Raw genomic sequence first — 22,390 nt, 5'->3', positions numbered from 1 at the left:
GTGACGTGCATCATGCTCACTCTCTGGTGGGACCCACCGGATCCCTGAACCCTGCTGTGCCCAGTTCGGGACACCGGAGTCGCAGCGATTGAGAGAAGGCGAGTTTGTGGTGCCGACGCGTGCCAAGTAGGATTGGCCTTTATCGGAGGTAAAATTTTGGGGTATAGGTTTCGTGTTCTCCAAAAAAGCCGGTGTTATGTTCAGATACACTAAAAGCGACTTTATTCTGGCCGGAAGGGAAGGCAGCTGCCAGTCGAGAGCTCTAACTTCTCTCACTCGTTTCATGAGATGAAAGTGAAATGTACTCTCCCTCCCTCTCTCTCCTTTCGAGCTCTTCCCAATCTAACTCGCTTACTGCGGGACTTTATCAGCGTTCGGGAATGTCACGGTGAAGGCATCACTCGTTGCCTTGTTCTTCTCTTCTCCAGCGGTCAACACTGTTGGGCTTTCATTCAGGCTTAGAAGTGCATCCGTCGGTCTTACAATCTTCGAGGAGTGTGGGGGAAGGTCCACCGGATCCCATGCCACTGGGGAATACAGAGAGAGAGAGAGAGAGAGAGAGAGAGAGATAAATAGAGGTTTTAAGAGGCCCGAGGCCGAGAGTACAAGAGATAAAGTAATTATATTGGAGAGCAGCAGTAAAACCAGAGGTAAGCATCCATCCCTCTCCTTTCCTTTGCGCCTCTTCGCCGCCCCTGACTGGCTCACGTGAAGCCACTCCCGTGCTCAGAGTTCGACGGATTCGCTCGCTTCAGCCACCCGCCAAGACTCATGCCCTCCTTCTCGAAATCGAAGTCGAGAGACCCGAGCTTTCCTTTTCCAGCGGGAGCAATGACACTCGCACCTGACTCCCTCCTCTTTCTCGTTCCCGTGGTGGCAGCAGCCTTCGGACGACCGCATTGAACCACCATTTGCACTCCCCAGCCCCTTCTGCTATGCTCTTATGCTACTTTCTCTCTCGATGGAATCGCAGCCCGTTTCTCCAAGGTGCGATTTTTATCTCTCCTTCCTCCTCCTCTGTTTGTCGTTCTCTTTCCTTCGCGCTTCCTCCGCCGGCGACTTTGATGCGCTTCTGGCCTTAAAGTCCTCAATAGATCCTCACGGCTCCCTGCCGTGGCGGCGAGAGTCCGCCTCTGGGCTCTGCGGCGGGTGGAAGGGGGTGAAGGAGTGCTCCCCTGATGGCAGAGTAACCAAGCTGGTGCTCGAATTCCTCAACCTCACCGGGTCATTGAACCGGGAACTCCTCGCTCCTCTCGACCAGCTTCGCGTCCTCAGCTTCAAGTCCAACTCGCTCTCCGGCAACATTCCCGACCTATCCCCGCTTGTCAACCTCAAATCCCTCTTCCTCAACGACAACCAGTTCTCCGGCCGGATCCCCGAAACCGTCGCCGCGCTCCACCGCCTAAAAGCGATCGTACTTTCCGACAACCTTCTCTCCGGCCCCATCCCGACGTCCCTCGCCGGACTCCCACGGCTTTACGCGCTCCTGCTACAAGACAACCGCCTAACGGGGAAGATCCCGGCCTTCAACCAACCCAGTCTCAGCTACCTCAACTTCTCGGGCAACAACCTCTCGGGTGAGATCCCGGCCACCCGCGCCCTCGTCCGCTTTAACCTTTCCTCCTTCCTCGGCAATTCCCACCTCTGCGGAGCTCAAATTGGAGCCCCCTGCACCCAGAAGTTGATCTTTCCGCCGCCGCCCCTCAGCCCAGAGTCGTCCTTTGGCCACGTAAATGCCTTTCCTCCCTTTCTCCCTCCCACCCGCAATAAAAGCAGCAGGCGAAGGATCATAGGTATCGTCGCTGGCTCGGTTGCCGGGGCGGTGTTCCTATCGATATGCTTGGCTCTCGCGTTGCTATTGGCATGCAAGAGGAAGCTTAGAAGAGTGGTCGAGAGCCGATCGATCGGAGTCGGATTGGGTGGCCGCAGCAAGCCCGCGGAGGAAGACGGTGGCAGAAGAGGAGAAGGCGGCGGAGACGGAGGAGTAGCAGGAGGCGAAGGAGCGAAAAGCGGGTTCTCATGGGAGGCGGAGGGGATCGGGAAGCTGGTGTTCTGCGGCGGCGTGGGTGAGATGTACAGCCTGGAGGAGCTGCTGCGTGCGTCCGCGGAGACGCTGGGGCGTGGGACGGTGGGGAGCACGTACAAGGCGGTGATGGAGTCCGGGTTCATCGTGACGGTGAAGCGGCTCAAAGAGGCGTCCCGCCCGCCCGCGGACGAATTCCGTCGCCGGATAGAGGACCTCGGCCGGCTACGTCACCCCAATCTGGTGCCCCTCCGCGCCTACTTCCACGCCAAGGAGGAGCGCCTCCTCGTCTACGACTACTTCCCCAATGGCAGCCTCTTCTCCCTCATCCACGGTCAGTTCCCGGTTCTCTCTGTCTTCTCTCTCTCTCTGCTAATTTTACGTTTAAGTCCCTCGACTTATCTTTTATTATACATATCACCACATAGTAACAGTGTCGACAACTCATATAATATGCGTAAGGGTACGCCACGTAAATATGGTACCTATGGATTGCACATGAGATGGTGAAGACGAAGCATAGGGATACATGATGAGTCAATACGGGAACACAACCAGCATTCAATGCTGGATCAAGTTGGCATCGATCAGATGAATTGACGCATCTACTTAACTGGACCGGTTGGTTGTTGGCTCACTTTATTTTGAGCAGTACCAGTGCCACTTTGCTGTGACCACCCCACATTAAATGGCCACCGATTGGGCAGAGCAGGTGTTGCTCGATCTCCCCTCGGTGAAAGCTCTACTTGTACTGCTTTCATGTACGAGAGAGATTCGTGTGCAGAGCAATTTGGAGAATCACAAATGGACTGCTACCGAGAACGGATTTGTGTGCTGCTTTCGACCCAACAAGGGTTTGCCCGATTCAAAGTAAAACCTGTGTCAGGAGAGGCGGACGTCCCTGATCTGTGGCGGTGGATCCGCTGGCTGCCGGTGTGAGCTGTGGTAGCTTGGCACCGCTCTACCTCGTGTCTTTATGTCAGTACTTGTCTACCTTGTAGCCCTTCCCGTTCAAATTTTAGATCGCGGTCAAAACAGTCTCTGTCCTTGTTCCTGACAACTGTTGTTGCTGTAGCTCTCTCTCATTCCTTGAGGCGGGTGGGGGGGGGGGACATTAAATGGCCTGCTCGCATCGAAACAGAGGGTGGTGGGATTTCAACCTTGATTTAGGTTGGCCCAGGTGGTGCCTCTCACTTTTTGTGATTCCTCTTCTCTTCTTTCCTTGCCGTGTTCTCTCTCGATCATGCAGAGCTTGACCTCTCCACCACCGCCCACCCCCTGTACTTGGGGACTCGTGATGTGTGGTGTGGGGCAGCAAGAGATGGGTCACGTGGAGATCTTGTCGCATCTGTTTCGCGGTAGTTAGCACCGCTAGGGTAGTAGGGTACATTAAAAAAGCAAGAATGGTATGATTTGTGTTACCGTGTTAAGTTGCATGGTGGCATCGGTTCTGCAGGGTCGCGTCCATCCGGGAGCGGGAAGCCGCTGCACTGGACGTCGTGCTTGAAGATAGCGGAGGACGTGGCCACCGGCCTCCTGTACCTCCACCAGAGCAACCCGACGGCCGTGCACGCCAACCTCAAGCCCTCCAACGTCCTGCTTGGCCCAGACTTCGAGTCCTGCCTCGCCGACTATGCTCTAATCCCGTCCCTCCTCCTCCTTCCCCCGGCCTCACCCCACGACCTCGCCGCCCCCTCCTCCTCCGCCGCATCCTCCTCCCTCTTCTACCGCGCGCCCGAGTCCCGCCTTCCCAAGCCCTCCTTCACCCCCCTCTGCGACGTCTACAGCTTCGGCGTCCTCCTCCTGGAGCTCCTCACCGGGAAGACCCCGTTCCAGGACCTGGTGGAGGAGCACGGCGCCGACATCCCCCGGTGGGTCCGCTCCGTGCGGGAGGAGGAGCGGAACGACTCCGGCGAGGACCCCGGGTCGTCCGGGAACGAGGCATCCGAGGAGAAGCTGACGGCGCTGCTGAACATCGCTGTGGCGTGCGTAGCGGTCGAGCCGGAAAAGCGGCCGCCGATGCGGGAGGTGCTGCGGATGATCAGGGAGGCGCGGGCGGAGGTGATGGTCTCGTCCAACAGCAGCGACCACTCGCCGGGGAGGTGGTCGGACACGGTGCAGAGCTTGCCGAGGGAGCATGGATCGGAGGGCTTCGCGGAGAGGGATTAATGACGACGACGAAGGGAATAATTTGTGTGGGTGCGCGAGCGATTTCCTCGAGGATGGAAGTTGTAGAGCGCTGTAGCGCGAGTGTACCAAAGAATGTGACTATTGTTTTCCCCCGAGACTTGGAAAGAAACTACTGGTTTTTATTCTGGTCTTCTGTTCCACTGGTTTTCCGATCTTTTTGTATCTTTCATTTCAAGTTCATGATGTATTGTTTTCTTTAAACTTTGAAGGGATAAAAATAATGTTTCGTGTTTTATCTACAGCTTATTCCAAAGCAGAAATTTGAGATATATGTCAAAAATAAAATCAAAAACTTATGAGAGATGCTTATTAGATTTCATGAGCACAACCCAAATTGAGGTTTACAAGGGAAAAATTCATATTCCAAAAAACCAGTTCTGAAATGATCTCAATTACATGGAGGCATCCTTCATTTTAAGCCAAAATTCTTGATTAACAAGAAGCATGAACTACAACATCAAATCTGAGAACCATGCATTTACAGGATCTGCACTGAAGAAACTAAAGGGCATCAAACTGCAGCCATCGAACATTTTTTTTTTTGTTGCACATATATGATTTCAAATCAAGACTTCACAGCCTCTTGATGTAGGTTGTTTCTGGACCCACAATCATGGTGGAATGATCATTGTGGTTCTCAACTGAGAGATTTGGATTTATTAAAAGGATGAAATATTCAAGATGCTGCTGAACGAGACCGAGCTGCAGCTCTTTCCAGTGCTCTCAAGCGGTTCGCTTCCATTCGTGCCCTTTGCTCTTCTGTAATCCGACTTTTGCTTGGCGTGGAGACACAACTAGCCACTTCTTGATTTTGTGACACTGGTTCCTTTGTCGAACATAGCTGACGGTTTACTTCTGAGGCATGCGGATGTTCCTGCTGCAAGGACTCACATGGTTCCTGCAGTTGCAATTGCAGTTTTGAAGCACAGGTTAACATCTAGGGTGATAAAACCAACAAAACTTTGTTTCCTATTAGACAGTTTCAAAGCATAAACTTTGTTTTAGCATCTAAGTTTTAACCATATAATTTCGACTAGTGAAAGTTGAGCTGAATGAAAGGTTTGAGTACAACTAAACATGTATGAAGCTGCCGGATGAAAGGTTTTAGCATGTCTAGTAAGCTAAAAACTACCAGTACAATGGAGGAAATTATTGTCTAAAGAACTTCCAAACAGTTGACATTGCCACATGCAGACTTGAAACAAAGCTTAAACATCTCTCGCGGATCCAATTCTAAAAAGTTATTCATATTAACAAACCATTGATTGCCACAGAAGTTCTTTACTGCAAATCCTATTTAAGACGTTACATGGTTGTGCTTGATCTCTCATTTCCTGCAGCCAGGACATGCCCGTAGTATGCAAATGCTCTTGTTAACTTCACCTAATTCCAGAAACAGAAAATGATCCTAAATTCTGCAGTCTATCATACAGTTTTAGATCAGCATTTACCATTTGCTTCATAACATTCAAACTAAAGATCAGGGATGGCTTATGTTGGTCAGCTGTGTGTCAAGTTAATACATAAATGAACATGAAACTCTCATCTGAAGCCTGGCCTTTATTTATTCTCTCAGAATTCTAAAACCAAGCTGACCCCACATGCAACCTCGGTTGTTGGTTCACTAAACTTGACTGCTGTATTTTGGGGTGCCCCTGTGGGTTTCGCAACCCAGAATCAGTTGATGCACACTCATAACAAGGTGCTAAACCAACGCTCATACCATCTTCTAAATAACAATCATTAAGAAAGAAATAGGAGTGTGCACTCAAAATTGAAAAACATGAATATATTATGATATCAACAGCATTGCTTATTACTCAATGGTCTTGAGGGCAGCCAATGTGAGATGAACCATCGGCGTTCTCAAGCAGTTAAACATCAATTCAAAAGGTTCAGGAAATAAAAATGAAATAGAAGATGACTATGCAGGAAAAATCTTAAATAGTGATTACAACGAAAATTGAGAAAAAAGCCTAACGTAAGTAAAAAGATTCTTGGAAAGAAAATTAGATGGTTAAATGAATTTGCCACAGGAGAAAAGGCAAAATGTGTTACTTCAGTAGCTTTGTGGAAAATCTCTTCAAACATCTCTTGAATGTGATCGGCTTCATGATTCTCTAAAAATGGATCTACTGCATCAGCAACTGGATCTTCAACGACAGTATCATCTGCAATGATCAAAGGTAAAAAACGATCAAATGAGATACTCAAAGTCATGCTACAAGAACATTGTCTTTGTCTTCTTTCCATGAAATTTGCTACATATATAAAGCCATAAATGACATGTGCTGACATCATAGAGGTGTAACTTAGCATCAGAATGTTAGATCTGCCTGTGGTTTACTAAAGAGGTATAAAATGATGGATCAACTCATAAATGGGAGCTGATTTCTTACCACAGAAACAAGTTTTTATCATTCCTTTATTTTAGGTGTATTTCGGTCTATACAGGCCAAATAACCTCTGGTTTGCCTCCATTTGAAGATGCATGTCAGTTGTAAAAAAATTGCAAGCATAAACTAAGTTTAAAAGAAATGAGATTGTAAAACAGTTTATGCAACTCAGATGGAAAGTCCAAGCAGGTATCATGTACCTTGTTCTGTTTCTGGAGCAACTTGTTCAACAGGGGGTTCATGCAGCTTTGTGGGGTCCCCACCTCTGGCAACTCTCTCATTCAATTCTGAAATGCATCTCTTGCGGGAAAAAAAAACGAGGAATAAAAAGAAACTCAGACATGTATTCACTTGTGAGCTTCAGTTGAGCAATAATATCTTGGAACAATTAGCTAATTACTCTGATATGATCAGAATATTCATCTTGAATGGTTTTCTTTGAACTTAGTTTGTGATTAATACAAACAGTAATATTTTCCTAATATTATAGAGAAAGCAATTATCAAGACCTTGTTCATGAGAGGAAGCAGAAGAGAACATTTTAATATCATCATGTGAGACATCCTGAACTTAAAAATAGAAGTTAAGTGTGAGATTTGCTGAAGCATCTAGCACAACATAGATGGGCATATTGAAAACCAATCAAATTAAGCAACTGAAAGGATAAAGCTATAATGTTTTGATAGCAGTTTCAGAAGATGAGTGCAAAGCAAGAACAGAAGTTTCAAGTGCACCAAAACATCAGTCCTCTTAAAATACTTCAAAAGAAAGTCACCAATTTCAACATCTTTAGCCCTAGACTCCAGAATCATTGTGAACCGGACATCCAACCACAACATAAGAAACAGATTCAGCATATTTACTCCAGGTAACATCCTCATCGCTAGTAATACATCAACTTGAGCTTGTTCAAAGGTACAAAATGTGCTTAGTTGATAAATAATTTTTTCCATGCTAACAACAGCTCCAGAGTGACTCAAATAAGATCATATGAAGTTAAACTTAGTTAATACTTAATATGCTATTTAAATGAAAACCTGGTCCCTTGGACTATCCCTGCATAATCAATGACAAGGTATGCACCCTTTGTAAATGAAAAGAAAATGCATAATGGCCGTGATGCAGAGTTTAAACACGAAATGAAATATCAACCTAAGGTAACAGTTGGAAGTCCTCATATTCGAAACAAAATGGGAACCAAGATCAACATAGAAAGAGGTAATTAAGATCTAGTGTCAACTTCTATCACTACAGAAGGTTACAACCATGTGTATGAAAAGTTAGAAGTTAGATCCGTCTTTTTTACTGTATTATCATATTCTGGAACAAGTACATGATGCAAAACTAAATCATCCGGTGTTTCTCTTAACTATACAATTCAGACATCATGTACCTGTATGTAGCTTCCAACAACAAAGGTAAGAGAAACATCAGTGACAGTTTACTCAGATAAATCAGACAAACAATCTACAGAGATTATTCATTTTTTTATTAAAAACTTTGGATTTGGGAAAATCAGCTTACCCTGACTCGCTTGCTGGCACCAACTTGCTCGACCTTGTGTACAAACTGATCAAAGGAGTAGTAAGGGATCAAATGCGAGTGCCATTGTGCATACAGACCAATCAAGTTACCAAGATCAGCCGCCTGGAAGCAAAACACCAATACTAACTGAGGAATCTGATCAAAAGCCAACAACAGCACTTCTGAACCCTTCTTTAGGGAAAAATCTCCAAACAATTTTCAATCATCGACCGGAATCAAATATTTGCAACAAAGCAACCTTATAATTCCGATTACCAACAGCTGCATAAGGAGGATAAGTAAGCGGATAAAAAACCCTAGAAATTACGACAGGGTCAAATGATCAATATATAGAAAGATTAATGGTTGCCACGGGAACTCTCCAAAAGTGAAGGAAAAGATGCATTATTCAGCATTGAACGGTTAGGATACACTAACGAGATCGGATATGATAGAGAAACTCGAAACCAACAGCAAATGCTACTAATTGGGATGGAAAATCGAGTAGAAAGGGGCTTGCAGGCACGATCGATCTGAAAAAGCACCTAGAGAATACGTATTGATCTGTACCAATACAAGAAGAGGATTACCTCATGGCCGCGCCCATGGTACTTGAAGGCACGAGGGAAATGGCGGAGGACGTAGCCGAGGCCATCGTCCGAGAGCAAGAGATCCGGAGTGAGCTTGGGCCTCGTCCTAGGGGCCTTCTTGGCGCTGGTCGCTGCGGCGGCAGAGAGCTTCTCGGGAGGCGGCTGCTGAGAGGATCTGGAGGAGAAGGCAGTAGCCTTGTTGAGGCCAGAGCTAGGGTTAGGGTTCCCCGAGGAGGAAGGGCAATCGCGAGACCAGTGCCCCGGCCTCCCGCACTTGAAGCACCCGGTCGGCGCCGTCCCTCCCTTCCGGTTCCTCTCCATCCGTCTCTCTCCCCCACTCCAACTCTTCGAAGGTCTCCTTTTCTACTGAGCTCCTTTGGAGGGCGAAAAAGTGGCGGGAAAAAAAGCGCTGGTTCTTAATGTATTCCGCCATCTCGCAAGCACGAAATCTAACCTCAAGTCGTACGAAAAGAGCCACGCCGATTTGGTAACGACTCAGGACACCCCTCCTGAATCTGCGCAGCTACCCAAAATCCACACAAACCCGGCGCTCTCTCTCACACACTTGGTTAATTAACCCAAGGAGGCCCCAGCGGCTCGTGGCTACCTCAAGTGGGTAACTCCGACGTCTCCATCTTTCGGTGACTATGAAACAACCACAAATCCTCGATTTTGAAGCTTCCTATTTACCGTCCTCTTTTTATTATTGACCATTTTTGGAAAAAGAAATCTTTTATTATTATTATTATTATTATTATTATTATTATTATTATTATTGTTATTATTATTATTGTTGTTGTTGTTGTTGTTGTGATCGTTATTGTTATCTGCCCGTTTTCGAGGTCAACCATTCAATTAATTTTGACCAGCTTCTCACCTGCCACGACCACCCTCGGCTAACTGCGCTCCTCTTACGCGTGGTCCGTCTCCTTTCCTTGGCCACTATGGAACACGGTTCGCTTTCTTCTCTCCATCCGGACGGTGGCGATACTTCTTATCGGAACCCCATCGAAAGAAACGAATAAGAAAAGTTCTCCTTTTTCCAATCCAATCAGAGAAGGATCATCGATGAGTCCTTCGATCTGATCGCGATCGCGATCGCGATTGCCTCTTCTCCTCTTCCTCTTGGATCCTTCAACTCGATATATAATTTTTCGTCTCCCTTTCCATTCAATTCCATCGGATCCCCTCTTCTCCTCCTCTCTCCCTCCCCCCCGGTCCCCTTCTCTTCTAGAAATGGTGGTGGAAGAAGCTGCTACGGCCGCCGTGGTCGATCCCGCAAACTCGTCCAAGGGAGGAAAGCAGCCACGCAGGGGGGTTGTCTCCCGGCTGTGGAGAGGGATTTTTGGGGCCGACGATGACTTCCAGAAGAAATTGGAGCACCTCTCCAAGGAGGAGGCATCGGTCCATGCGAGGTTGAAGAGAAGGGCTAAGTCGTCGCGGAAGATGACCAGGAATATCATAGTATCCTCCGTGATTCTCGAGGTGAAATATTGCTCTTTTTTCTTGCCAACTCCTTCAATTGGAATGGATTGATCTGTTTAAAATCAGATTTTTCCTCTCTTTTCATTGTTCATTGTCTAGTGGCTTTGATAAATTTGGGGGGGCAAAAAAAGTCCTGGAGGTTATGTTTAAAACAAGGAAGAAAGTTCTATTCTCTGACGAATTGGAGAATAAGTTTAGAAGAGATGCATTGATTAACTTTGCAACGTGCACAAGTAGCCTAGTTATTAATTATTAAGTGAAATAAATTAGAAAACAAAACCCAAAAAAAATCATAATAATATGGAAGATTTAGTTCCAATTGTAGGGTAATCTTATACATTGTTGAACTTCTTAGTATAACCATCAACTCCAATTTTCTTATACTCGGTCTTAATTCGGTTTGTTGTGGTTGTTGGTTTCCTGACTATGATGTTTCCCTACTTAGGTCACTTTCCCCTCCAATTTTCATGATAAATAAATATTCATCTACGGTTGCTGACTAGCTGGTCTCATCAATATATTTCCAAAGTTTCCAGCCTCGTTAATTGCCTGTGTCAACTTTGTGGACAATTTTCTGCGGTATCTGCCTGCTATGCTATGGCATTCATTCTTGATGCAATTCAAAAGTTCCTTTCTCTTATATTTTTCAACCTAAAATTACTTTCTTTTTCATATTTTCGCTCAACATCATATAGAAGATTACCACAGTTTTCTATCTTGATCTTTCACCTTAGGATGTTCCTGTCTGGAGTGACAACACAATCTGCTCCTGTAAACCAGCAACTATTTCTTAGGCAGTAGACTGCTTTACAAACTTATCACATGTTGTCTTGTGGAATAATACAAAGTCGACTCTCATAGTCTGAGAATTTTCATGTTTGACTTGCTGTTGCATTGGGTTATATATACGTTGGAAGTTGTTGATGATACATATTGGATTTATTTGTTGATTTAGTTTGGCGCAGGGAATTCCTGTCAACATTGGTAACTCTTGGCATGTATTTTTCTTTTTGACTTAACGAATTACTTGGCTACTGACTTAAGAAAAAATATTCAAGTCTGATCTTGGTTTCTGAAAGCAGCTACTTCTTACCAGGTGGTAGCCGTGACTTGTGCTATAGTCACTACAAGATCAGTGGACTTGGATTGGAAGATGAGGGCTATTCGTGTAATGCCCATGTTTGTATTACCTGGCTTGTCAACTATTATCTACTCCGCACTTGTAAGCTTCACAAGAATGCGTAAATATCAAACTCTTCACCAGCTATTATTAATTTAATAGTTTATTCCATTTACTCCATACTTTTGTATGAGTCGCCCGATATTAGATAATCTTATAGTATAATATTTCATTTCTCTATCTTTATGGTTTACATATGTGTTAGTCCATTCTGTAAAAGTATCTTGGTTTATGCTTTCTAAAATTGTGGGTAATTGATCTCGTTTCCCTTTCAATTATCTTAGTATACAGATATTGCAAATAGTTTGAGTGAACTACTTGCACAAGGAGACTATCTTTTATGAGTAGAATATATTTCCATATGAGACAATCGATTAAAGCTCATTGGCCAAAAAGATATCCATGCAGTCAGCCCCAAGCTGTTGAGACATTATGGTTGTTGTAGTAGTTGTTGGGACACTATGGCTATTGTAGTAATTTCTGTTGTACAATTGATTGAAGCCAAAAGTTGTAGCTATAAGCATCACTCGGTTCCCCATGGAAAAAAGCAATTTAATCTATTCTAAATTATATCATACAGTATGTTTTTCACCAATTATGTTTCATTCACAATGTCTTGTTTATTTTGAAAAGCTTTGTTGCTTAATAATCTCATTCAGAATGGGCCCCACATGTCTATCCTGAAATTCTATTTTTCATAAGACTGGTTAAAATAGTCTACATATGGTTAGCCATTTAGACCATGAACAGAAGAGATGATGCACAAATTTTGTACTCTGAGAGTAAGTTGGATATTAAGGGATAGATAACTATTATTTTCTAGGTCATTGTAATAGAGTTTGAATGTCATCATAAGAATAGATTTCCTTGGCAAAAAAAGCAATATGTAACAGTGATTGTAGCTTCTAAATGTTTGAAGCCTTGTGATCGTTTTATGATGTAATTGGTCAGGTCAAGTAAATTAAAAATATTTTCTATTTGCATATTAAAATGAGATGTATGGCATTGATTTTCGGAATTTTCATCTGAATTAGTTGATGTGCTCCAAAGTTCATGTAAATTTCTTTTATATGGCCTCCTTAGTTTGTACGTAAGGGGAGTTCTGCTTTTTATTGTGTGGTCTGTCATTACTTTTGGAAGGAAGCAGAGTTTGGGTGCTTCATTAACATTTTTTTAGTTTCTGTTTGTAACTGTGGTTGCTAGATTAGTTTAGCATCACAAGTATGTCTCATTGCTCTGGTTTTCTTCTCTTCAATTTTCATTATCTTCCTTTTCTTTAACAAATTTGCAGGATAGTTATTCCACTCCTACCTAAAAAGGTGTAATATAATTCATGTTGCAGTTGTGGCACCGTCATGCCCAATATCAATTTGCTCTGTCCATGCTTGTGGAAGCCTGTTATTACACATTGCTGTTTGTTGAACTGAGTGAAAATATGTCGTAGATTTCTGTTTTTAGATATTTGTGCATCAGGACACTATACTTTCTTTTCTACAGTTGATGATAAGGACCAGAAAACCCTCGAAAGGCTTCGTGCTGAGAGGCAAGCAAAAATTGATGAGCTCAAGGAGAAAACAAATTATTACAACACACAACAACTTATTCAGGTTTGTTCTTGATATCTCTGTTACCCTTGCACGCTTGCTTTCACTCTCTTATATTGCTTGCCTGCTGTTGTGTTAAACATGTTTTGGGGTAAAATCATGGCCCTCTTTTTATGGTGTACTTTGTTCATTTTATCGAACTTATACTCCATGTGTTCCTTAATCGTGCTGCTTGCTGGCATTTGTTAACGGTTGTTTAAGTGTGTATATCACTGACTGAACTTTTGAACCAGAGGTATGATCTTGATCCTGCTGCAAAGGCGGCGGCGGCAACTGTTCTGGCATCTAAGCTTGGGGCAGATTCTGGCTTGAAAGTCCATGTGGGCGATGAATCTACTTCAAGCACACTCGGTAAAAGCAATGATGTTGAGCTGGTGCAGTCTTCTGGGCTGCATAACAGGAAACCGATGCATAGGAGAGGTCATAGCACCGGGAGCAGCACAGCATCTCAGATCATCGACAAAACACTTAATGAGTATGTTGCCGATACCCAAGAAATTGGTTCTCCTAATCAGAGGGTTGTCGAACACTTCAGAGGTTCAGCCTTGGACGATGGAGGTTGGCTTGCTCGGGTAGCAGCCCTGCTCGTGGGAGAGGATCCAACTCAGTGCTACGCACTGATATGTGCCCACTGCCATATGCATAACGGTGGGTAGAGCGATGCCCATTACTTTTCCTAACTGGTTTTCTCAAAACTTACGGATGGAGTATATATGCAGGACTAGCTAAAAAAGAGGATTTCGCATACATAACATATTACTGTCCGCACTGCCATGCTTTGAATGGAGGGTCAAGACACTCAGAGGAAGAATTGGGATCCAGTTCAGGGAAGGACACACCTACCTCTTCACTAGATGGTGATGCTGTAAGTCGTAGCAAGAACAATGGAAACTCGATTACCAGAAATGCTGTTGTGAGCAGCTTAGCAACTGTAGAAGAGATTCCTGGTGGAGGAACTGATGAGAACGTGCTCGATAAGCATGGTAGTGGCAGTCCTGCATCAGCACGAGAGATTCCTGAGGAGGTTGATGAGAAGGAGCTTGGTAAACATTCTAGTTGAAGCTTAGGATCGCTGATCGAATCGGTTGCTGTGTGATGACAAAGTGTAGTCGGCTTTCTTTCATGTGTATATGATTAAGACAGGTGTTTTCACCTGTTGTTAGATGCGTGTACTGTAATAAGACCGATTTGTTGATGCCTATTTGATGAAATTATAATGTTTCATTAACTTTTGGAAACTAATTATCTGTTTCCAATTTTTTATCATCCATATAAAAAAAAATGCAAATTCTCAAAAACAATCCTAAGTTTTTTTTTTTTTTTTTTTTTTCTTGTAGAGTAGAGTGATCCCTATTTAATTTATTTCTACATAGGCTTTTTATTTTTTCTAAATGACAAGATTATTCTTGGCTTTCGACAAGATACCATGATTATCTTATTGCCCAGAATCTTAATATTGTTGGACAACGATAAGATAAAAGATGACGATTGATAAGGTGTAGGTATAAGATATAATTTATCTTTTAGAAAAAAAAAAGTTTTATCAAAATAAAATGAAAAGATGCTATGCGGAAAAATAAATAAATATTTAATTTAATTTAATTTTACACATAAAAAAAAATGCGGAAACGAACACACGCCGACCATAAAAAAATATTTTACACATAATTTAATTTAATTTTCTAACGCATTTTTAGTGGCCTCCTCCTCCCTAAACCCTTCATCAATCCCGGGGGCAATCCCTGTTCTGTTCCGGTCCGTTCTCACGAGTTGCTTATCCTCTTGCGAAAGCCCTCTTCTTCGAACCATCCATATCAGGTCTTCTTCTTCTTCTTCTTCTTCTCGTTCATATCATGGCTCTTAGCGGCAGAGTTGGAGCATCATGGCCTGCTCTCAACTTCTGCAACCCGGTCCCTTCGGCTCCCCCCGTTTCTACCCTGCCCATGCCGTCTAAGTCGAGGGATGTGATGGCGTTGGTCGCCGCTGCGACCGGCGGCGGGTTGGGGTCGTCGAGAGGAGGAGCCGGGCTGTTGGAGCGCCCCACCTTCGACCAGTCCCAGTTCGACCCCCTCCCCGAAGCCCAAGAAGGTAAACAAACTTTCCTCGTCGATTAAACCATTCACTGGGTCTATCTGCCCTAAAACACTGTTCTTTTGTGTCCGCAGGTGGAGACATAGGCAGGCTTGCGTCGAGGAAAGGCCTGGGAAGCGGAGACAGCTACAGAGTTCTGCTCATCGATGATCCACGCCACACGGAGAAGCTAGGTATGCGTACCATCATCTATATCTGGATGCCACTTCTTCCTCTCAAGGGCTAAGACCGCCGGGGTGAGACGTTGAGTTGCGCCCAAAATATGACTTTTGACATTGACCTGTAGCCCCAAATTGCCTCCGTTTTGGTTCCTCGAATTCTGAAGCTTCTTTCCTCTACAATTTTGCAGTGGAAAATGTTCTGCCACAAGTCGTGCCATCCGTTACAGCCGACGGTGCGAGACAACTATTTCGCGAGTCTCGGCAACTGGGTGTCGCAGTGGTTATTGTTACTGTTAAGGTATCCACATCCTTACGTTAAGCATTAAGGAAGAAAGAGATCTTTGCCTTGTGATTCTGACATGCTGCTGCCATGTGATGGAGCAGGAGCACGCGGAGTTCTACGCGCAGATGATGGTACGCCGTGGGTTGCGTTCCGCGATAGAACCCGATTCCAACCTGGAAGCATGAGGAACGATCAGAGCGGAGTCATTTAATCAATCATTTTATTATTATTTTTACTATTTTTTGATGCATGACAAACTTCTTTATCGTTGAAATCCGAGAATGCATGTTATGTAATGCTTGAATGGAAGGAGTAGTTCATCCAATAATCGACCTGAAGCCACCCTTTTAAGTGCAATCGTCACTGTAGCCTCTCTTGCTTAGCTTTGTCGATCGGAGATAACCGATGCGTATGAGAAGACTCGAGCACCTGCCGGTTCTCTCCAGATAAATATCAACACCTAAAACTTGAAGCGTCCATCCTGTTCGATAGGGAACGGTCAATATCACAAGACTGCTGCTGCTAGCTATACGCTGGTGCGACATGTTCATGGTTCATATATTTCCAAATAGTGCTATAATACACTGCTAAGTTAGTTCAAAAGTTGGCCAGAACCTATGACCCAGACGATCACTGGTGGTGATTGAGATCTTGAGCTGAAAACACACATGGAAGCGTTGCATGTGATCTACAGTTTCCAATCGATGGGAGAAAGGCCGAGTTTCTCCAGTGCCCGATTTGTCTCAGAAAAATGCCTGTAACATGAAGAACTTACCATCAGAGAAGAAAATTCAACTTGTATACCGAGCAGCTACCAACTAAATTCATCCCATATGCATATTAACAGGATAGCCTGAGCCATGATGCTCACACCCGAGACAAGTCTATTTTACTGTATGCATAAAGGAACTTCGTTAACATCGGTCATTAACCTAGGAAACAACCTGCATCCGAAGAACCCTCTGTTAGCAGAAAGGCCAGAAGGATGAGCAGCCCTCAAGATGCGATGTTTTGACCCATCAATCAGTCTGCAACAAGCAACATAATAACCATAATTCAAATGGAAGTGCAGCATCAACAGCTAATTTTTGCATGTCATATCCAATAATCGGAGACTGTTTCTTTGTTGTTGTTTGGCAATGTTGTCCAATTTTTAATCATTTTAATCAGAAGGCATAAACCAGGTCAAACCACACTAGACCAAGCAAAATATATACGTATACAAGCCCAGCAAATTGGAATAAAAAGAATATACCTTGATTTTTCTTGAGCAGAATTTCCCCACAGAAGGAAAACAACTCCTGATTTCTTCTGTGATATTGTTCGAATGATAGCATCAGTAAATGGCTCCCACCCCTTTTTGGCATGTGAATTAGCTTGATGATTCCTAACTGATAAGGGAAATATGTTAAATTAATATATATATATATATATATATATATATATATATATATATATAGTTGGACAAGCTAAAGCAACCTCCAAGCATTTTTGTTGGACTAGATAGTACCATTTGCCTAGTTATCAGTAATCTAATAAACTACTGTTCGCTAGTAATGAAATTGAAGCCAAGGATTAGGAAAAAAAACATAAATGTCTTTTATGGTAACATTTCATTGTTGCCTATTAGGAGTCACTGAGTTGCAACCAGTCCAAATTCTTCTACCAACAAACCCTTCGCTTAAAACAGAAAGGCAAAGAGCAGAACCAAAATTGCACTATTAAGCATACTCCAGAACAGCTATTGTTGACATGGTTGAGTTAACCTTAATCCAATCCAACAATTAGCTTATATATATCACAGATAACCTCACCAAAGCAAGTTAATTTCTTCAACCATTTAGGAAGAGATGCTGGATATTTAATAGCCACAGCCAGTACCAAATTGCAAGAAGATAATAACTCCATAAAATTTCTACTTCACGTCATCCGTCGCTAGATTAATGTAACATATTCCACAAACTAGCAGCGCAGAAAAACAATAAATAATCAGTCAAGATGCTAACAGAGGAAGAAAACATACCAGTGAGGACAGCATTGAGCAAAAGAACACCCTACATTAATATCCAACATCAGTTCAAAAGACAAAAACAAGCAAATAAGCAGAATCAGTTAATTTTGGATATCCAATATCAATCATGAAACACGAGATTTCAGATACTAGAATGTTTTAATTCAATGTTGTGAAAATTAAAATTTTTATGTCAAAAGAAATCACTTGTTACTATTATTTCATGAAACATCAGTTAAGAAAGTTGTTAATCAACAAAATAAATTCCAAAATGATGATAATAATATACTTTTTATACAGAAATTATTGGAAAAAAATTCTTCAGATGATATAATCAGTAGTCCAACTATATTATCAACTCTTTTTCCAACAATACTAGAGGAGATTGAATAAAATTTACAAAAAAGATAGAGAAATATAAGAAAAAGGCAACATAAACCTCTTTAGAGGTACTGAGCGATGCACGTTAAGTTAGTCATGCCATAAAAGATGGTTTATCTTGTCCCTCGAGGCTAGATCTGCATTTAATATCTCCCATCTAACAAAAGCATGATTGGTTATAACTTGGTTGATACCATTAAAAATTATCAATTCAGCATGAGTAAAAAAGACTTAAAAGAAGAAGATTGCTCTGAGTCCATGAGATGTGTTATTTATGATTCACACTTAAGAAGCAACAGATCATTGACTTAAATTATATTCATATGTGCAAAATGCCTTTCTCAAAATATGAGAACAGCATATTATGCAACAAATGGCATGATATATGTCTAAACAATTCTGTGATATTGTCTACCTGTACAGCCCATCTTTCCAGATTTCCGTGCAATGGCACAGAATGCCCCAGATCTTCTTTAAGTTCCTTAAAAATGTTGACTAGGCTGGAAGGAATCTTGACCCCACCTGGTACCGAGAAAGCAAGACCCATGGCTTGACCATGTCCATGATATGGATCCTGTACGATAAGTATCTATTGTCTTCAATTCGAAAGATATGAAGAAAATGGCAAGATAGATTCATGAATTACCAGATTATATGCATCACAGAAGAGAAATTTTAGATAAGTGGGAAGAGGAATTCAAAGTAACTATGGGACAGACATACTGACATCAAATATGCAGAAGGTAGCATTCAAGTTTATGCTTGGATAAAAGAAAGTATTCTCAATATAGGAGTTGACAAATTTCCTTCATTATTCTTCGCAACTAAAGTCTTGCTGAATTTTGTTATCTGTCAAGCAGGCTTTGAAATCCATTTTTTTCTGCTTGCCCCTGTCCATCTAATATTGGCACAATAATGAGCTAAATTAACATGACATTTGAGATATCTTTGGATATTTATGGTATTCAGCATGTCTTACTGTAACCATGACAGAAACCGAAAGAGCTCAAGTATAATCTAGTGTTCTATCATTATTCTTATCAAATGGAGATGGCATGGAATGTCCAATCTAGAACACTAGATATATCTAAAAATGTGGCTTCAAGTAGAAAATTAGAAATTACAAGTAAAAGAACAAGATCTAAGTTACACTTTCTAAAAGTGATTGTATGGAATAGATAAAGAGAAGTTATGATGCAGGAGAATGTTAAGGACTGTAAAGTATGGCAAAAGCCTGCACCTAGAAAATCCTAATACCTTTCTCTAGAGCAAACTATGTAAAAATTCTATGACAACAGGACACACTGACATTTATGAACTAACAAAATGCATCATCGAACCGGCTCCTTTCTCCAAAGGAGCGCACAAAATACATCCTTCTTAAAGAAAAGTGAGAGAGTCATTGCAAATACCAATGGCGAGATGCAAAGGGGAAATATACCTGTCCGATGATCACAACCTTCACTTGATCAAAGGGTGTCAAATGGAGAGCATTAAATATAAGGTATGGCGGAGGGTAGATCGGAACACTCCCTCGCGTCTCCCGCTCCACAAACCTACAAAGATTTTTAGCGTACGGTTTCTGAAGCTCCCCTGGGAGAGCCTCCAACCAGCTTTCCTCCACCAAAAGCTCCTCCAGCTTCACATAATCCATCCCTTCGGCTGGCATTGCCCATACAATCAGCCACCACTCGTGGAACAAACCAAAAGGAGCTGTAAACCCTAACAAAGTTCCGAGTACCTTTGGCCTTCTCGACTCTTTCTCTGCAGATCCGGAGGTTTCGCTTCGAACGCGCAAGGGCCTTGTTGATCTCGATCCGCTGCTTCTGCTCTGGGGTGAGGGCGGGGGCAGCAGCGGACTCCGGCGCGGGGTCGCGGCGGGCGGGGGAGGCCTTACGGAGTGGGGAGACAGGGGAATGGGGGATTAGGGCGTCGGGGCGTTCGGATGGAGAGAGAGGGCGGAGCCGCTTCGCGGGATGGAAGAGCTCGTCAAGGTTTTTGGCGGACGAAGCCATTTTTTGCCCTTCTCCTTTGTCTCCCATTCTTTCTTTTGGTTGGGTGCGACGGCGCGGCCAATTATAGACGACGATACCCGGCAGACGTCGTTTTGGCGGGAGGTGGGCAACGTTGCCTCCCGTGGCCGTTCTAGGGATTTGAATTGGACGTATATATTAATTATAAATCAACTCGATCATTCGCGGAAAATGTAAACCGACCTCGAGTCCAGATTGAGCCACATTTAATCCACCTCTATATATATATATATATATATATATATATATATATATATATATATATATATATATCACGCTTTACCTGGAACGGCCGCGCTCGAGTTGCCGCTGCCTGCTGCCGTGTTCGTCCCCGGGGTCGCGCCGGCAGGCTCGATTCGAGCCTCCTCCTCTAAGATTTCTCGTTTCTCCTTCGAGGTCGTCCGCGAGCTATCGAAGGAAACTTGTATGGTTGTTCTTTTTTTTTTCCCCTTAGACGGAGATTATAGGGTTTCGAGCGATCCGGTAAAGCCGCCGTAGAGAATTGTGGATCGATTGCAGGTGGTCTCGGAGTCTTCAATCAACTGAAGTCCTTCAAGCATTCGCCAGTCCTGCAATCTGGTATCGTGGCTGTCCAGGTTCGATTCATTTGTTTCTTTTGTAGAATGTCGTCGTTCCCTATGTGGCTAGTGTTACCATCGATTGAATTGTCTTGATTTACATGACGAGGAAAGTTGCTATTATATTCATCAGGCATGTTATAATGCCCTACTCTCATCTTGTGAAAACTTATTTAGCAAGATTCTCCCTTTTATGTCAGAGGTTGATGTTGAAATTTTTTTGTTTGAACAGCCACAGAAAGTGAAGTTTCAGCTGAGATTGGGACAAAGGGAGCCCATATACGATGCAATCAAGATTGTTCAAAATTCTTCATCATGGCCAATCATCCTTTATCGTGCCTGTAAACGTACAGTAGAAGGTAATATGTCATACTTGATTACCAAATATAGATTTTTTTGAAGTGTTTTCTTGTTCTTTCACGTATGACTTGCATAGGCGTGCTATGTCTTTTATGTTACTTTGCACAGTGAGACAAACTTTGATTCTCCTAAGATGAAAGGAATGTTTTCCTTGAAATCTCATATTCTTATGATATAATCAGTTAGTTAAATTATTTGTTGTTTGTTATATAAGTGCATGGATGCATCAAATTCCATTTCTTTTTAACGAAGTGTTCGTTGTCTTTATTCGTTTAGTTGATTTTGCTGATTTTATGGCGATCTATAAGGATTTACAAGTTAGACAAATGTAGTTTCCAACAGGTTGCTTTTCTTTTTTTTATTTTTTCAAGCATTTCTTTTCCTTTTGCGGTTCAGATCATGAATATTGTTCTTATATTATAAGTCAATTCTTAATGATCAATCAGGCCATTGTCTCTAGGATCTTAGAATCCAATGGTATTGATCTTGGGATCTGAATCAAAGTTACCCAAACAATGCCGGGGCACATTGTTGGAATAATACCAGGGTAGCTTCTATAGACCAATGAAATGCGACATTCCCTACATGATAAAACTCCATCCTATCTGTGCCCTGCATGTGGTTCAATTAATATTTTGGGATTTCGTATATTAGAATCACATATCTGTTGCTGATTAGCGCTTGTGCACAAAAGCAATCTCTGTTTTTCTGTGGGATCTTTGAGAGTAAAGAAAATTTTGGCTTCTGAAGTTGAGTAGATTAACACTTTGGTGAGAAAATTTATATATTGCCGGAACAATAGTTGTACGTGGATTTTGAGATTTAGTCCTTGTATTACTGTCCTAGGACATCACTTTTTTTTACTTCCGTTCATACTTATATTCTTCGTTTGTATCTTCGATATTTGATATTTGTTTATAATATGATGTGATGGCCCAATGAACTGATAGGTTAACTTTCTTGTGTCTTTGAGGAAACTGGTGACAGGTTACAAGAAATCATTCTCATACTTAGAGGTGGCATATCTATGTACGTGTTCACGCTTAGTTAATTTTGTGTAAATTGTACGACACCCTTGCATGTCCATCCGTAAAAATCAATCTTCCCGAAACCTCATATGATCCCTTAGGACCTATAAAAGAGAAAATGAGTTAAAGAAAACGTCTCATTCGGGATCCATAAGCAATCATTTTAGTAAATATTTTATAGCTAATGCAAATTATAATAAGACTTCACAATCTCTGAATGGTCGCACAACAAAGGATCCAAAATGGTCCACTACAGATCAAGATCTCCTACAAGTATCCACATTGTTAGGAACAAGTCGGTATTAAGAGGGAGGGTGAATTAGTGTAGCGATAAAAATTACGTCGATTCGAGATCTCTCGTTTGATTAAAATCGATTTCAGAAAGTTACTTAAAATTGAAAGCATACTGAAGAGCATAGTGGATGTAAAGCAAATAAGTCTGTAGTAAAGGTAAATTGCACAAATAGAAATG

At 42.7% G+C, this 22,390-nt stretch overlaps 5 protein-coding genes across 6 annotated transcripts; 3 read left to right on the top strand and 2 right to left on the bottom strand.

The window, feature by feature from the left end:
* Positions 1-336: 336 nt before the first annotated feature.
* On the top strand, positions 337-4,452 carry LOC103978229 (inactive leucine-rich repeat receptor-like serine/threonine-protein kinase At1g60630). Its single transcript, XM_065141296.1, has 3 exons — positions 337-650; positions 731-2,357; positions 3,480-4,452. The coding sequence occupies exons 2-3, from the start codon at positions 944-946 to the stop codon at positions 4,190-4,192; spliced, it is 2,127 nt and encodes a 708-aa protein (XP_064997368.1). The 5' UTR covers positions 337-650; positions 731-943; the 3' UTR covers positions 4,193-4,452.
* A 95-nt stretch (positions 4,453-4,547) lies between these two features.
* On the bottom strand, positions 4,548-9,124 carry LOC135632653 (uncharacterized). The gene is made up of 5 exons (XM_065141297.1): positions 8,724-9,124; positions 8,134-8,256; positions 6,810-6,909; positions 6,272-6,384; positions 4,548-5,111 (listed from the first exon to the last, which is right to left on the bottom strand). Exons 1-5 carry the CDS (start codon positions 9,042-9,044, stop codon positions 4,890-4,892), a joined length of 879 nt encoding a protein of 292 aa, XP_064997369.1. The 5' UTR covers positions 9,045-9,124; the 3' UTR covers positions 4,548-4,889.
* Positions 9,125-9,643: 519 nt separating this feature from the next.
* LOC135583495 (uncharacterized protein At2g24330-like) lies at positions 9,644-14,234 on the top strand. The gene is made up of 5 exons (XM_065143787.1): positions 9,644-10,208; positions 11,305-11,449; positions 12,886-12,995; positions 13,226-13,640; positions 13,712-14,234. Exons 1-5 carry the CDS (start codon positions 9,960-9,962, stop codon positions 14,050-14,052), a joined length of 1,260 nt encoding a protein of 419 aa, XP_064999859.1. The 5' UTR covers positions 9,644-9,959; the 3' UTR covers positions 14,053-14,234.
* Positions 14,235-14,732: 498 nt separating this feature from the next.
* On the top strand, positions 14,733-15,884 carry LOC135633845 (ATP-dependent Clp protease adapter protein CLPS2, chloroplastic-like). Its single transcript, XM_065143789.1, has 4 exons — positions 14,733-15,080; positions 15,158-15,256; positions 15,433-15,542; positions 15,629-15,884. Exons 1-4 carry the CDS (start codon positions 14,846-14,848, stop codon positions 15,710-15,712), a joined length of 528 nt encoding a protein of 175 aa, XP_064999861.1. The 5' UTR covers positions 14,733-14,845; the 3' UTR covers positions 15,713-15,884.
* LOC135633844 (uracil-DNA glycosylase, mitochondrial-like) lies at positions 15,872-20,549 on the bottom strand. Of its 2 annotated transcripts, XR_010495169.1 has the most exons (9): positions 20,236-20,549; positions 19,661-20,064; positions 19,361-19,581; positions 18,335-18,493; positions 17,551-17,581; positions 16,783-16,918; positions 16,472-16,555; positions 16,143-16,282; positions 15,872-16,008 (listed from the first exon to the last, which is right to left on the bottom strand). XR_010495169.1 is itself a non-coding variant. In XM_065143788.1 (8 exons), exons 2-8 carry the CDS (start codon positions 19,959-19,961, stop codon positions 16,216-16,218), a joined length of 999 nt encoding a protein of 332 aa, XP_064999860.1. In that variant the 5' UTR covers positions 19,962-20,064; positions 20,236-20,549; the 3' UTR covers positions 16,032-16,215. The 2 variants fall into 2 exon arrangements, 1 of the variants encoding a protein (XP_064999860.1); XM_065143788.1 differs by lacking the exon at positions 15,872-16,008 and having other exon boundaries at positions 16,032-16,282.
* Positions 20,550-22,390: the final 1,841 nt, after the last annotated feature.

Source organism: Musa acuminata, chromosome BXJ3-3 (genome assembly GCF_036884655.1).
Source record: "Musa acuminata AAA Group cultivar baxijiao chromosome BXJ3-3, Cavendish_Baxijiao_AAA, whole genome shotgun sequence".
Taxonomy (NCBI): Eukaryota; Viridiplantae; Streptophyta; class Magnoliopsida; order Zingiberales; family Musaceae; genus Musa; species Musa acuminata.
Note: the sequence above shows the minus strand (reverse complement) of the source record. Positions and strands in the feature narration are given on the sequence as shown.